This window comes from Schistocerca cancellata, chromosome 2 (assembly GCF_023864275.1).
Source record: "Schistocerca cancellata isolate TAMUIC-IGC-003103 chromosome 2, iqSchCanc2.1, whole genome shotgun sequence".
NCBI lineage: Eukaryota > Metazoa > Arthropoda > Insecta > Orthoptera > Acrididae > Schistocerca > Schistocerca cancellata.
In genome coordinates, this window is record NC_064627.1 from 289,577,594 (window position 1) to 289,590,957 (window position 13,364).

A 13,364-nucleotide genomic window follows, 5' to 3' on the forward strand; every position below is an offset into this window, starting at 1 on the left:
CCGTCGATCATGTTCCACTCCCGAATATTGCGTGGGAAGAATTATTGTCGGTAACCCTCAGTATTGGCACTAATTTATCGAATTTTCTCCACGTGGTCAATACGTGAGATGTATGTCGGCGGAAGTAATATGTTGTCCGAATTCTCCTGAAAACTACAGTACCGAAATTTCAATAGTAAATATCTCCGTGATGCACAACGCCTGTCTTGTAACCTCTGCCAGTGGAGTCTGTTTAGCATCTCCATAACGCTCTCTCCCCAGCTAAACGATACCATGACAAAGCGGGCCGCTCTTCGTTTGATCTTCTCTATCTTCTCTATCAGTCCTACCTCATAGACAAGACACCTGCACAGTGACTGTCGACTGGCACTAAGATATATGTTTTTTAACGTCTGCCAGTGGAGTTTGTTTAGCATTTCCGTAATGCTCTCTCGCCAGCTAAACGATCCAATGACGAAGCGCGCTGCTCTTTAACGCTCTCTTGCCAGCTAAATGATCCCGTGACGGAGCGTACCACTCTTCCTTTGATATTCCCTATCTCTTCCATCAGTCCTACCTGATGGACAAGATACCCGTACAACGACTGTCGATTGGCACTAAGATATATGCGTTTTGTTGAAGTAGATCAAGTGGTTTAGCCGGCCGGTGTGGCCATGCGGTTCTAGGCTCTTCAGTCCGGAACCGCGCGACTGCTACGGTCGCAGGTTCGAATCCTGCCTCGGGCATGGATGTGTGTGTCCTTAGGTTAGTTAGTTTTAAGTAGTTCTAAGTTCTAGGTGACTCATCACCTCAGATGTTAAGTCCCATAGTGCTCAGAGCCCATCAAGTGGTTTAGGAGATGTGGAGCACACACACACATACACACTTCCATCTTTATAATATTTATGGATTTACCATGGCTAGGAATCGAACCCAGGGTGCTCCATCACAAATCCAAGCTGCCTGTAGAAAAATTAACCTTTCCTTAGGATATTAGAGATGCTCAGAAAAATCAAAACAGGTTCCTTAGAGAATTTTTCGGAGTTGCATTGACCTGCTTCTGGCGATTGATACACTATGTGATCAAAAGTATACGGACACCCGACTGAAAGTGACTTACAAGTTCGCGGCACCCTCTATTAATACTGCTGTAATTCTGTGTGGTGTTGGCGGGTTGGCCCACCCTTAGCCTTGAAGACAGCTTCCAATCTCGCAAGCATACGTTCTATCAGGTGTTGAAAGGTTTCTTGGGCAATGGCAGCCCATTCTTCACAGAGTGCTGCACTGAGGAGAGGTATCGATGTAGTTCGCTGAGGCCTGGTACGAAGTCGGTGTTCCAAAACATCCCAAAGGTGTTCTAGAGCATTCAGGTAAGGACTCTGTGCAGGCCAGTCCATTACAGTGATGTTTGTATCGTGTAACCACTCCGCCACAGGCCGTGCATCATGAACAGGTGTTCGATCGTGATGAAAGATGCAATCGCCATCCCTGAATTGCTCTTCAACAGGGGAAGCAAGAAGGTGCTTAAAACATCAATGTAGGCCTGTGCTGTGGTAGTAATTGGCAAAACAACAAGGTTTGCAAGCCCCCTCCATGAAAAAAATTACCACTCCATAACACCACCTCCTCCGAATGTTACTGTTGGCACTGCACACGTTGGAAGATGACGTCCATCGGGCATTCGCCATACCGACACCCTGCCATCGGATCGTCACATTGTATACCGTGATTCGTCACTCCACACACGGTTTTTTCACTGTTCAGTCGTCCAATGTTTACGCTCCTTACACGAAGCGAGACGTCGTTTGGCATTTACCGGCGTGATGTGTGGCTTATGAGCAGCCGCTCGACCATGAAATCCAAGTTTTCTCATCTCCCGCCTAACTGTCATAGTATTTGCAGTGGGTCCTGATGCAGTTTGGAATTCCTGCCTGGATAGATGTCTGCCTATTACAATTCACGACCCTCTTCAACGGTCGGCGGTCTCTGCCAGTCAACAGACGAGGTCAGCCTGTACGCTTTGGTGCTCTACGTGTCTCTCCACGCTCCCACTTCACTATCACATTGGAAACTGTGGATTTAGGGATGTCTAGGAGGACAGAAATCTCGCTTACAGACGTATGACACAAGTGACACCCAATCCCCTGACCATGTTCTAAGTCAGTGAGTTCCGCGGAGCGCCCCATTCTGCTCTCTCACGATGTGTAATGACTACTGAGGTTACTGATATGAAGTACCTGGCAGTAGGTGGTAGCAAAAGGCACCTAATATCAAAAACGTATCTTTTTGGTCGTGTCCAGATACTTTTGATCACATAGCGTTTGAATTCTGATCTTCAAGTACCATAAATATAAGAAATTATAAAAATCTGATTCACATGTGGTCTCGTTGTAAGCGCACGTACCTTCCCAGATTTGCAGGTAGTACAAAACTTTTTCGAGCAGTTTAAGTCATTAGTTTCTGCAGGAAAAGCCGACTTACCTCGACCACTCCTGTCTTCATTTCGTAACCCATCAGGTCGTTCCGTCTGCTCCTGACGCTCTCTGTTGTGCAAGCGAGGCCTGTGCTGTGGTCCCACGTGCAGAACTTCTTAATCACCAACGGATAACCATTCGCCACTCTGTATGCCTCCAAGATGTCGACAGTGGCATTTGTCGACGGGAAAATGACGAAAAATTGGGAGTCGAACTCAATGTGGACAGCTGAAAGCGCGGCGTCTGTGTTTCCATCGTTCAGTAACAGCAGCCACGTGAATTCTGACTGCCGCTTCACCAACAATTCCTGTGCGAACGTAAACAAAATGTCGACACAGAGATCTAACAAATATTCCAGGTTTTCGTAATTCTCATTGTATGGTACGCTGTGAAATTTCTTGTCCATACTAGTCCGTATCCATACCATCTGTATTTCCGTATACATATCCACACTAATATTACAAATGCGAAAGGAACTCTGTTACGCTATCACATCTAAACCTCTGAAGCAATTATAATGAAATTTGGTATGGAGATAACTTGAGCGCCGAGGAAGAACACAGATTACTTTAGGAAATATGTGCTACAAGATATTTATTGATTTGAAGAATATAACGCGAACAACAATTACTCTATGAAAAACCTACGTAGTTTTTGACTTTTTAACTTAACCATATTTGTGAAAATTATTTTATTTCTTGATATTTCCTACATAACGCCATTGAAAGTAATGAATGCAGTGTTCATATTAGGGTCATCAACATGGTTAATTCGTATTTTCACGCTAATCTAAGTCACGAGCCTTCACATTTTAGCCGCTGAGCATCACGTATCTTTTGTAGCTTGTGAGACGCTACGAGACTCACAATGACAGCGTCATTTCAGTGCTGTATGACAAAGAGAGAGATATCGTGCCTTGGACATAGAAAATGGGATGTTTTTAGTGAGGATGCATTTGATTGGGATATGCGGTGGCAGCCTTCGATAACAGAGACACATGTCTGGGCATACGACATTGTTGCGCATTCAAATATTATTGCACGGAAATACGAATTATTTATTTCCTTTCTTCGTCACTTTAGCTCATTTTGAGAATTTTAAAAAGTGCACATTTCATTTTAGTACCGTCACCATCACTCATCACAACAAAATTACCGCTACGGGTCAACAGCTCGTGGTCTTTTAGTTAGCATGGCTGAACCTCAATTATGGGGTCCAGGGCTCGATCGCTAGCTTGAATGTGTGTGTGTGCGTGTGCGTGAGCATGTGTATTGTCATCATCATTTTATGATCATCGATGCGCAAGTCTGCCAAAGTGGAGCCAAATAAAAAGACTTGCATCAACCCGCCGAACACCCCAAAAGCGGTATCCCGGCAAGTAAAGCCATACGCACATTTCATGCCATTTTAGCAATATGAGAGTGCAGCTGCGTGTAACAGTTAGATTACAATACTTTTAGAATCAACTTATTTAATCCATACTTCCATACTAATATTATTAAGCGTGGAAGTAATTCAGTCGGTTACATTCTCACAGGTGGAAAGATTTCCATTTAATTTGGTATGAAGGTAGCTTGAACTCTGAGGAAGAACATCGAATACTTTAGGGAAAAAGGTTGTTAAAAATTCAACTCCTAAAAAGGTGATGTAAGAAATAACATCAGTGAATATACACTATGTTATTGCGTAGGCTTCCGCGGCCAGAGTCAGTCGACATAAAAGTTTTCTGGGTTTGGTACCGCGTCATAATGTAAAAAACTACTGCTGCTGTAGAAAAGCCAAGAAGACCCAGAAGAAGGCCGCTGCAATCGTGGCCGAAACGTTGGCTTTTCTACAGCAGCAGTAGTTTTTTACATTATGACGCGGTACCAAACCCAGAAAACTTTTATGTCGATACACTATGTTATCAAATTATTACATTTGTTGCATAACGCACACACAGTATTCTGAATAGACGCCCAGGCCCTTCACATGCACTGCTCAGCAGCAATGCTGTGTGTACTACGTAGTCATGAACTGATGCAGTTTCGGGGGGGGGGGGGGGGGGGAGGGCGCACTTCACAAGCTATGCTTACCTAAATAGGCAGACACGTGAGGGTACCTCACGTTATTGCATATACAATAGCTTAATAAGACACCATCACTCATCATAACAAAACTACCGATATGTGAGCACAGACATGGGTAACAGCTATTTTCTTAGTAAGTGTCACTTTTCAACTGAATTCCACCTCTATGATATGGGTCCACTGCTGAATTGCTCTTTACAAGCACACCGCTGGCGTGAAGGAACACTGTTGAAATGTATTTATCTCTACATTTACCTCTTTTTAAAATATTATAACATGCATTCGACCAGCAGAATATTATAAGTCATTACCATTGTGCACGAATGCTATTGTACAAGGTAGAGATCCATACCTTTTTCGGGATGTGAATCTTCCCTGGATGGGTCGGGAGGGAAAAGTAAGAGATAGGTACAAGTCACAGGGCGACACAAAATTTTAGTCTCTCAGCTAGTTTCAGAATGGTGCACACTCAGCTACAGAGTCAAGGCATGTTCCTTTTGTAAACGAACCTCAGGTTGTGACAAGGCTATTCCCCATGTCTTTCTTTCTCTCTGGAATACTGGTCCAGCTGGGTTGAAAGGAAATCTTCTATCGAGTTCGTAAAATAGAAGACAAGTGATGGCAGAATTGAAGGTGCACAGGTAGATTATGAGTTTTGTATGAATAGCACAATCCATATTACAACAATTCACGAAAGGCAGGCGACACACATTCACGAAGTCGATTATGAGTTTTGTATGACCAGCACACTCCATATTACAACTGTTCATGAAAGGCAGGTGACACACATTGACAATCTCTAAGGAAGTTTACAACATTACAACAGCAAAATAACTTTACATAGTGGAAAATGCATTCTCGATAGTACTGATGTTTACTCTGCGTGTTTGGGAGTTTTGTGAAGGACTTTTTCCTTGATCATGCAAGACTATGTGGCTACAGAATGAACAGAGACACTTTGTCTTACTCAGCCAGAGATTGTCGCTTTGATGTCTCTGCAATATCCTTTCTTCCAGAAGTGCCATTTCTGCAAGTTTCGCAGGAGAGCTTCTGTGAAGTTTGGAAGGTAGGATACGAGATACTGGCGATAGTGGAGCTGTGAGGAGGAGGCGTGAGTCGTGCTTGGGTAGTTCAGATGGTAGACCACTTGCTTGCGAAAGGCAACGGTCTCGAGTTCGAGTCTCGATCCGGCACACAGTTTTAATCTGCCAGGAAGTTCCATATGAGCGCACACTCCGCTGCAGAGAGAAAATTTCATTCTGAAGATTCACGTTGTTAAAACCTTTTTGTTGACGCATTTGAGAGTGTACGACATATTCTAACGATGGGCCATGCCCGACATGCACCAGTCAAAAGGTTTTAAAAACAAGTAGAGTCATGTTGCTGGCAACCTACAGCAGTGATAAGGTCGGGGCCAGTGCAGGTGCCGGATGAATAATGAAACTACGTGCCAATAAACACGTAAGCGTACTGTGCTTCTAATGCAACAGTTTCATCTTAGGTGCTGATGCCTTTTCATAACAAAACTATGGGTTTTATTTGAGAGTGGCTACAGTACTATCGACGACATCATATATTTACTGCATACAAAAATGGTTCATATGGCTCTAAGCACTATGAGATTAAACATCTGAGATCATCAGTCCCCTATAACTTAGAACTACTTAAAACTAACTAACATAAGGACATCACACACATCCATGCCCGAGGCAGGATTCGAACCAGCGACCGTGGCAACAGCGCGGTTCCGGACTGAAGCGCCTAGGACTGCTCTGCCACAGCGGCCGGCTACTGCATATAGATTTTAATCTTCGTAACAGATCATTAAGAGATGGTTCAATAACGTAATTTGTGCTTAACCTCAATAATTCCGGAGCCAAAATAAGCGTATACGTGCTGTTACGTGGCCTCCATACGACTGAGGCTTTGTTTACTTCATGGATCATCAGTGCAGCCGCAGCTCCATCACAAACTGTATAGTTATTTTTTAAGCTCCCGGAAAGATTCTGTTACGTTTTCATACAGTACAGAACGCCGTGGTGGAACCAACTGCAACATACAGCGCGGAATGACAAACTGAACAGAGAGTATGCTACGAGTTCTTGATATAGGCCATCTGCACGTGCAACGTGAGACTGTCGTCTCACGACATCAGCATGTCGGAGACGAAAACGTAAGGAGAAGTTGTGATGAGCTCCACACTGTACTCGATTCAATTATGCTTCAGCGACTAGTAGGAGAATTGAGGGCGAAAGCTGGACGAAAATGCACTTGGGGTACTTCTCAGAGAGACATAGGTGCATAGGTCACCACGAGAAAACATGATTCACCATTATCGTGTGATCAGATGAGTGAAATTAATCAATTTTACACATGCAGAATGAGATTATAGCGTGTAGACAGTTTAGCGTTGTGTTTATATCCTCCTGTTATGCAGTACTATGAGCCTAATATTTTATGAAAGTAGTCAATGATATTCACGACGCACTTAAAGCCAATATCCAGTCTCGTTTTAATATTAGAGAACTGGTCCTCATCATATTCAAAATTAATAATAAAACGAAAGATCATCCTGTACAACATATTAACAAGAAGACAGATTGAATTATAATATTATAAGCCTGACAGAAGATAAAGAGCCATAGTCATAAGGCCTTAATTCTCGCCATGGAAAAAGGGAAATTTTCTTACATACACATCTGCAGCAGTCCTTGTATGTACACGGTGTTTCAGCTGCCCTACCGATCGCTTTTATGCAACCCAAATCGGCTTCAAATAACACACACACACATACACTCAAGATTTTCGTATTCTCTCGCTCGCCATGCACAAATTATTGGTCCTACAGAAGAAAATGAACAATACCTTTTTGAAGGAAATTTAACGTAGTTAAATTTTGTACTGGAATACGTTTTCGCTAGAGCCCGTAGTATTCTAGTTATTCAAGAAAAACGTACAAAAGTTACTTTAAAATGCGTGTTTCTTGAATTACTCGGGAACTGTGCCCTCCAGCGAAAATGTATCCCAGTACAAAATACAACTACGTTACGTTTCCTCCAAGAAAGTCCTGTTAATTTTTTCTGTAGTATTAATAGTTTGTACTAAAAAGCTAGAGAATATGAAAACCTTGTGCATGGTTTTTGGAAGCACTGCAGGTTGCATAAAACCTATTAGTAGGGTCAACTGAATCACCTTGTATTTAAATCCCCATACTGCAGTACAACGCAAAAGGAGCCAAAAAAGTGGTGTAGCCCATCGATAACATGGACCATCGTGTGGCAATTCGTTTTATGCGTTTGAAGGAGAATGATGATGTTACAATCCATAGTGAATTGATGGAAATGCGCGGCAACAATGCACCATCATATGACTCAGTGGTTATGAGATGTAGACACTTCCAATGTTGTAAAACAAGTCTGAAAGACGAAGAATGAAGTGACAAACTATCTCTTTCTCAAGCACCCGAATTCGTTTCAGAAATGGGAGCCCTTCTGTTGGAAGTTCCGTGTATCACCGTCATGGGTCGTCTTTTGTCACGTAGCACACCTTTTCGAACAAGAGGAAGGCCGCCATCTGTGGCTACTCACACGTATTCCAGCAGCTGGCCAAACTGGCGCTCAGTGGATATGTTGCTGTGTCAAGTCAATGCAGTTGACTTGTTTAGCTGCGAAATAAAGGAGCCAACAAAGCAATGGAAACATGTGGATAACCACCGCCCGAAAGAAGATGAAGATTCATTCATCACCAGGGAAGGTGATGCCGACTGTTTTTTGGGACTGCCAAGGTTTGGTGGTAACAGATGATTCTCGTTAGTGGTGCGACCAGATGATGCTTGTAAGGGGAACACATTCACTGGAACATATTATCGAAATCTCCTGACAAGGCTGTCAAGATGAAGCATCGCGGAAAGCTGTCCAAGGGGGCGTTTTTGCTCCACGACAACATCGTTGTTTATTTTCCGCAAGACACAGTCATACATGCTGCATCTGTATGCCATCAAATTTTACCTCACCTACCTACAGGGTAATAATTATTGACTTCTTTGAAAAAAAACGTAAATTAGTTACGAACTACGGGTCACACACACCTAATTCAACATGTAAACGTGACTACAGATATTCGGATTTAGGTTATGACATGTTCGATATGCCTACCATCATTGGCGATGATGTGGCGCGGACGAATAGTGTCTGAACATCGATGCTGTTGATGGCTTCCTGAATGGCTGTTTTCAGTTCAGCAATGGTTTTGGGTTATTGCTGTACACCTTGTGTTTAATATAGGCCCACAAAAAGGAGTCATATGTGTTCAGATCTGGAGAATATGGCGGCCAATTGAGGCCCAAGCCAGTGGCCTGTGGGTACTCCATGGCGAAAATGCGGTTCCCGAAGTGCTCGTCTAGGACATCAAACACTCTCCTGCTTCGATAGGGTCGAGCTCCGTCTTGCATGAACCCTATCTTGTCGAAATCAGGGTCACTTTCGATAATGGGGATAAAATCATCTTTCAAAACCTTCAACGTACCATCAAGGAAAATCGAATCTTTTATTCCGTGACTGGACATTGCACACCAGTCACCCATTGAGGGTGAAGAGACTTCTCGATCGCGAACTGCGGATTCTCAACCCCCCCCCCCCTAAATGTTCCAATTTTGCTTATTGACGATCCCATCCAAATGAAGGTGGGCTTCGTCACTAAACCAAACCTACACCTGATACGTCTTTGAACCGGACAAAGTGGTGGCACGCTTCCTGCAATTATATTCTACAATGGGCAACGTTGCAGAGGAGGCTGTCGTTGTTGGACACACTCCGTCACTGTTGAACAGATGAAAACCGTATGGCTGCACTTAGCTTTCATGGTTGCTAGTGTTAATTTTGACTTAGGAAGTCATCTCTCCAATTAGTTGACGTTTTGGAAAAAATTGGTCACATTGCATGGGGTTGAGCAGAATACGGCGGCTGAGTCCTTACCTTGAGATGGGACTCCTGGAGCAGCAGCTGAGTGTCTGGCACGACCAGCAGCGGCGAACTCGGACACTTGTGTAGGAACTCTGTTTGGTGGGTGTCAGGCAGAAATCCCAGCTGGAGATTACTTCGTAGTCCTTTACGGAATTCCACAAGAAATCTTGATTGTTGCAGCCATTCTGAATTAAAAAAAACCGCAGATAATTATTCCTGTATTCAAACAGGGAAAGGTCAGGCTAAACTGGTAAAGTTAGTACGTGATGTGCTTTTGAACTTAATCTCAAAAGTAAAACTTCAAGAGTGGAGTTTCTAGGTACTTTAATATAGTTACATGTGTAAGGCAAGGTGATAGCTTATCTCCAGCACATTTCCACTGTATATTAGAAAAGAATAGTAAGAATTTGGAGTGAAAAATCTAAAAAATATGAAGTATCATCATTAAAATTAGAAAGGTGAAAAGAGTGCATTGAAGTAAATTGCCTGGCGTTTGCAGTGGATATTTCTATGCTATTTGAAAATCTAGCAGATACAGTAACACATGTCAATCTCTTAGAACAGATCGCCAGTAGTGCATGATTAAGAATCACTAACTTTGCCACTAACGTTAAAAATGCAATAGTTTTTTGCAGACAGTTGCTGGTTAATCGGAAAAGCCCAGAAAGTTCAAGTATCTAGAACAGATAATTGAAGAAACTGACGCAAAGCAACTGCCATAAATGAAGATGTTCACCAAATGGAAAGAGCATACATAAAAAAATGCTTACAATAAAAAGTGCATATCAAGAAACGCAGAAATAGTGCGGCCATAAGTCCAGAAAACCTCTACGCAAGGAAATGCGTAGCACGGAATTATAAATGAGACAAATTAGAAATACTAGAGAGGAGAATCATAAGGATAAATTTTGGTGCATTAAGAGGAGCAGAAACCGGGAAATCAAGAAGCAATGGTAAAATATATCAAAACAGTTAAAAAAAACAATAAGGAAAAGAAGGCAGCAATTTTTCTAACTTTTATACGGGGTGAATGACAATGCATTGATGAAACGTATCTCCAAGCATTCGTCTCTCTTGGAAATGAAATTCGAAACAAACTGGGTCCGAGAATTTAAAAGATATTTAAAAATACACAATGCCGAGCAGTTTTATTACCTTGGAAAGATATATTTTCAGAAGGAAGGTATTAAATTTAGAAGTGTTCTAAGGCAAACGCAGTATGGGAACAGGTGTCAAATGATCTGAAGAAAGTAAATACTGTAGAGACATGGTGATCAAAGATTAGGAGAGATAAAGAGCAAATGGAAAGGAACTGAATTTGTCCCTTGTTCCCTCGTTGATCAAAACGGAAGGGAAATAGCAGAGATATTAACGTCTCTTACAATAAATAGAAGTCTTAGCCTCCCAAAGAAAAAATAGCATGGCAGTAATGTCTCTGCATACATTATTCTGCAAATACGATAAGTAGATTTTAGCCACTAACACGCGTAGAAGGTGCTCTGAAGCTTTAGCGCACTAGTGGTCAGAAACGAATATTTCCGTTAGTACGAAGTCTTGAATAATTAATTCGTGGTAGTTACGTATGTAAACTACCTAAGTTTCCTAATAAACTGCCTGCTGCATTAACGTTTGGTTCACGACACTAGTAAACAGTAGTCACCCGTGTGACATTCATAATAAACTTCCTACCACGTTGATGTTTGAGGCGCGATGTTAATAAACACTACCCAGTCGTGTGACGTGCCCACGATGGAAGATACGATTAACGACGGGTTGTCAAAGCTGGACCATTACTCACCCTTGTTCCTGGAACTAGCAGAAATACATTTAATGAATCTTGCAGCAGAATGAAATGCTCAGGAAGCCAAACGAATACACGGAGAACGTATTTCCAAAGAGTCTTTACCTTAACTGGAAGAAATTCTTCGTAACCGATAGAAAGTTAGGGACCGTTCAAGCTACATGGCTGATCAGGTTCTAGACGAAGAAACATTCGCACAGTACAATTTGAGGAAATGGTGTCGTATCGTATGCGAGAAGATTCATCCATAGACACCCAATAACTAGTGTCTGAAACGCGCGGTTCTAAATATACAGCGCGGAAGCTATGAGCTCAGTTCTGTAATCGTGACGTGTCTGTGTCAAAGCACTGAGGATGGTAGACGTCAGTTTGAATAGTTCCTATCAGCTTAAGTTTTTGCTATAAAATGTAACTTATTTAAGCCACGTTCCATAAGTGAAAGTGCTTAATTTAGAAACGATTACCATATGCACAATTTTGACCGTAATGGTTTCAGAGATCCTATAGCTGGAGAAGCAGACCCGTTTTGTATGAGTCTTTTTGTAATGACTGAAGCTGCCGTTTTGTCCTCTAAATTCAGGTTTCACACACTTAGAAAAAAAGATCGTTCACCAACAGAATAAAGCAGAAAACACACCTACAATCGGAAGAAGAATTAAAACGAAAGATATAAATATAGCTACTGTAACTTAAACCAAAAATAAAATAAAATAAAGGAAACGACAGATTTGAACCCATAAACAATTATATATAGTGAATTAAAACAGAAACAAAGAGCTCAGTGTGGAGTAGCCATGCTAATAGATCAAAAGTGGAAGAAATTAGAAAGTTAATCCATTATAAATAAAAAAATTGGTAATATCACGATTAAACGAGAACATATGACAGTGACAGACGTGTATGCTCCTGAAAAAGCGGGAAAAGACAAAACAAAACAGTTCTATAAAATACTAAAAAATATATCAGGAGAGAGCATATCAGTGAAGATTTAAATACCTGACTAGGTAATATACCTATTCTGAATATTGTGGGAACTTTCAGAGAAATAACAATGAATGGAAATAGTATGGGGGTAACTTACGCAATTTGCAACTTTTAACCAGAAGAAATTCAAAAATATCTGCCTTCACAAGAAAGATATTCATGAGTTTGTATGGTATAATAGAAGTTAAAGATGATTAATCGATTATATAATTGTCAATAATAAGTTACATTCCATGGTAAAGGATGTTAGGGTATACAGAGGTAGTGATCCGTATTCAGACAACTATTTTAAATTTCAAAATTTAGAATTATTAAAAATTTAGAATAATCACCAAGCGGAGGACAACATACATTACCATGCAATAAATTCTCATGGCCGGTGTTCACAGCCACGTAGAATTTTTTACAGGGTTGCATTATCGCCGTTGACTGTAGAAACCCAAACACAAACGAGAAAATAAAGAAGTGCATAATGTGTATCTCCTACTAGACGAAAGTACTAGAAAATAGACTTATAACGTAGCTAATGGAAACACTCACTGATGAAGACGGAAACAAAGAATGTGAAAATATAATACAGGCAATATATAAAGTTGCAAATGAAGTTTTAGGATATAAGAGAAATATAGGAATGAAAAGAGCAATTATAATGTAATGAGTGAATGAAACAGAAATAGGTGGCTTCTTTGGAAATGAATTTCCAGATCTAGACTCTATAACATGACAAGAATTAGGTACGCTATTATAAAAAGTAGGAAGTCACTTGGATTGGATGGAGTGGTATGGAACTTTCTAAACATAGCGGTTAATCTGTAAAATAATAATTTGACATATATTCAATAATCGCTGTGAAAATTTCCAAATACCTCTTTCTAATCAACAGCTGTAGTTGAAAATCTATTCAAAAAAAGAGTTCACAAAAATTGCAAAAATCATAGAGGAATTAGTGTCATGAGTACACGATATAAAATATGTACCAAAATAATAAATAACAGAACAAATGCTATTGCTGATTGTTAGGAGAAGAACAAGGAGGATTTAGGAGCGGGATATCGTGCTTGGCTAATGTCTCAGACAAATAACAGAACAAAGAAAA

General features: G+C 41.1%; 1 protein-coding gene across 1 annotated transcript in view; it reads right to left on the reverse strand.

The window, feature by feature from the left end:
- Window positions 1–13,364, reverse strand: part of LOC126153424 (glutamate receptor ionotropic, kainate glr-3-like) — a 180,599-nt gene that overhangs the window by 139,308 nt on the left and 27,927 nt on the right. Inside the window, exons 2-3 of the mRNA XM_049916071.1 lie at window positions 9,496–9,668; window positions 2,461–2,760 (exon numbers count right to left, since the gene is read on the reverse strand). Coding sequence (XP_049772028.1) covers window positions 2,461–2,760; window positions 9,496–9,668 — 473 coding nt within the window. The remainder of the gene's footprint in view (window positions 1–2,460; window positions 2,761–9,495; window positions 9,669–13,364) is intronic.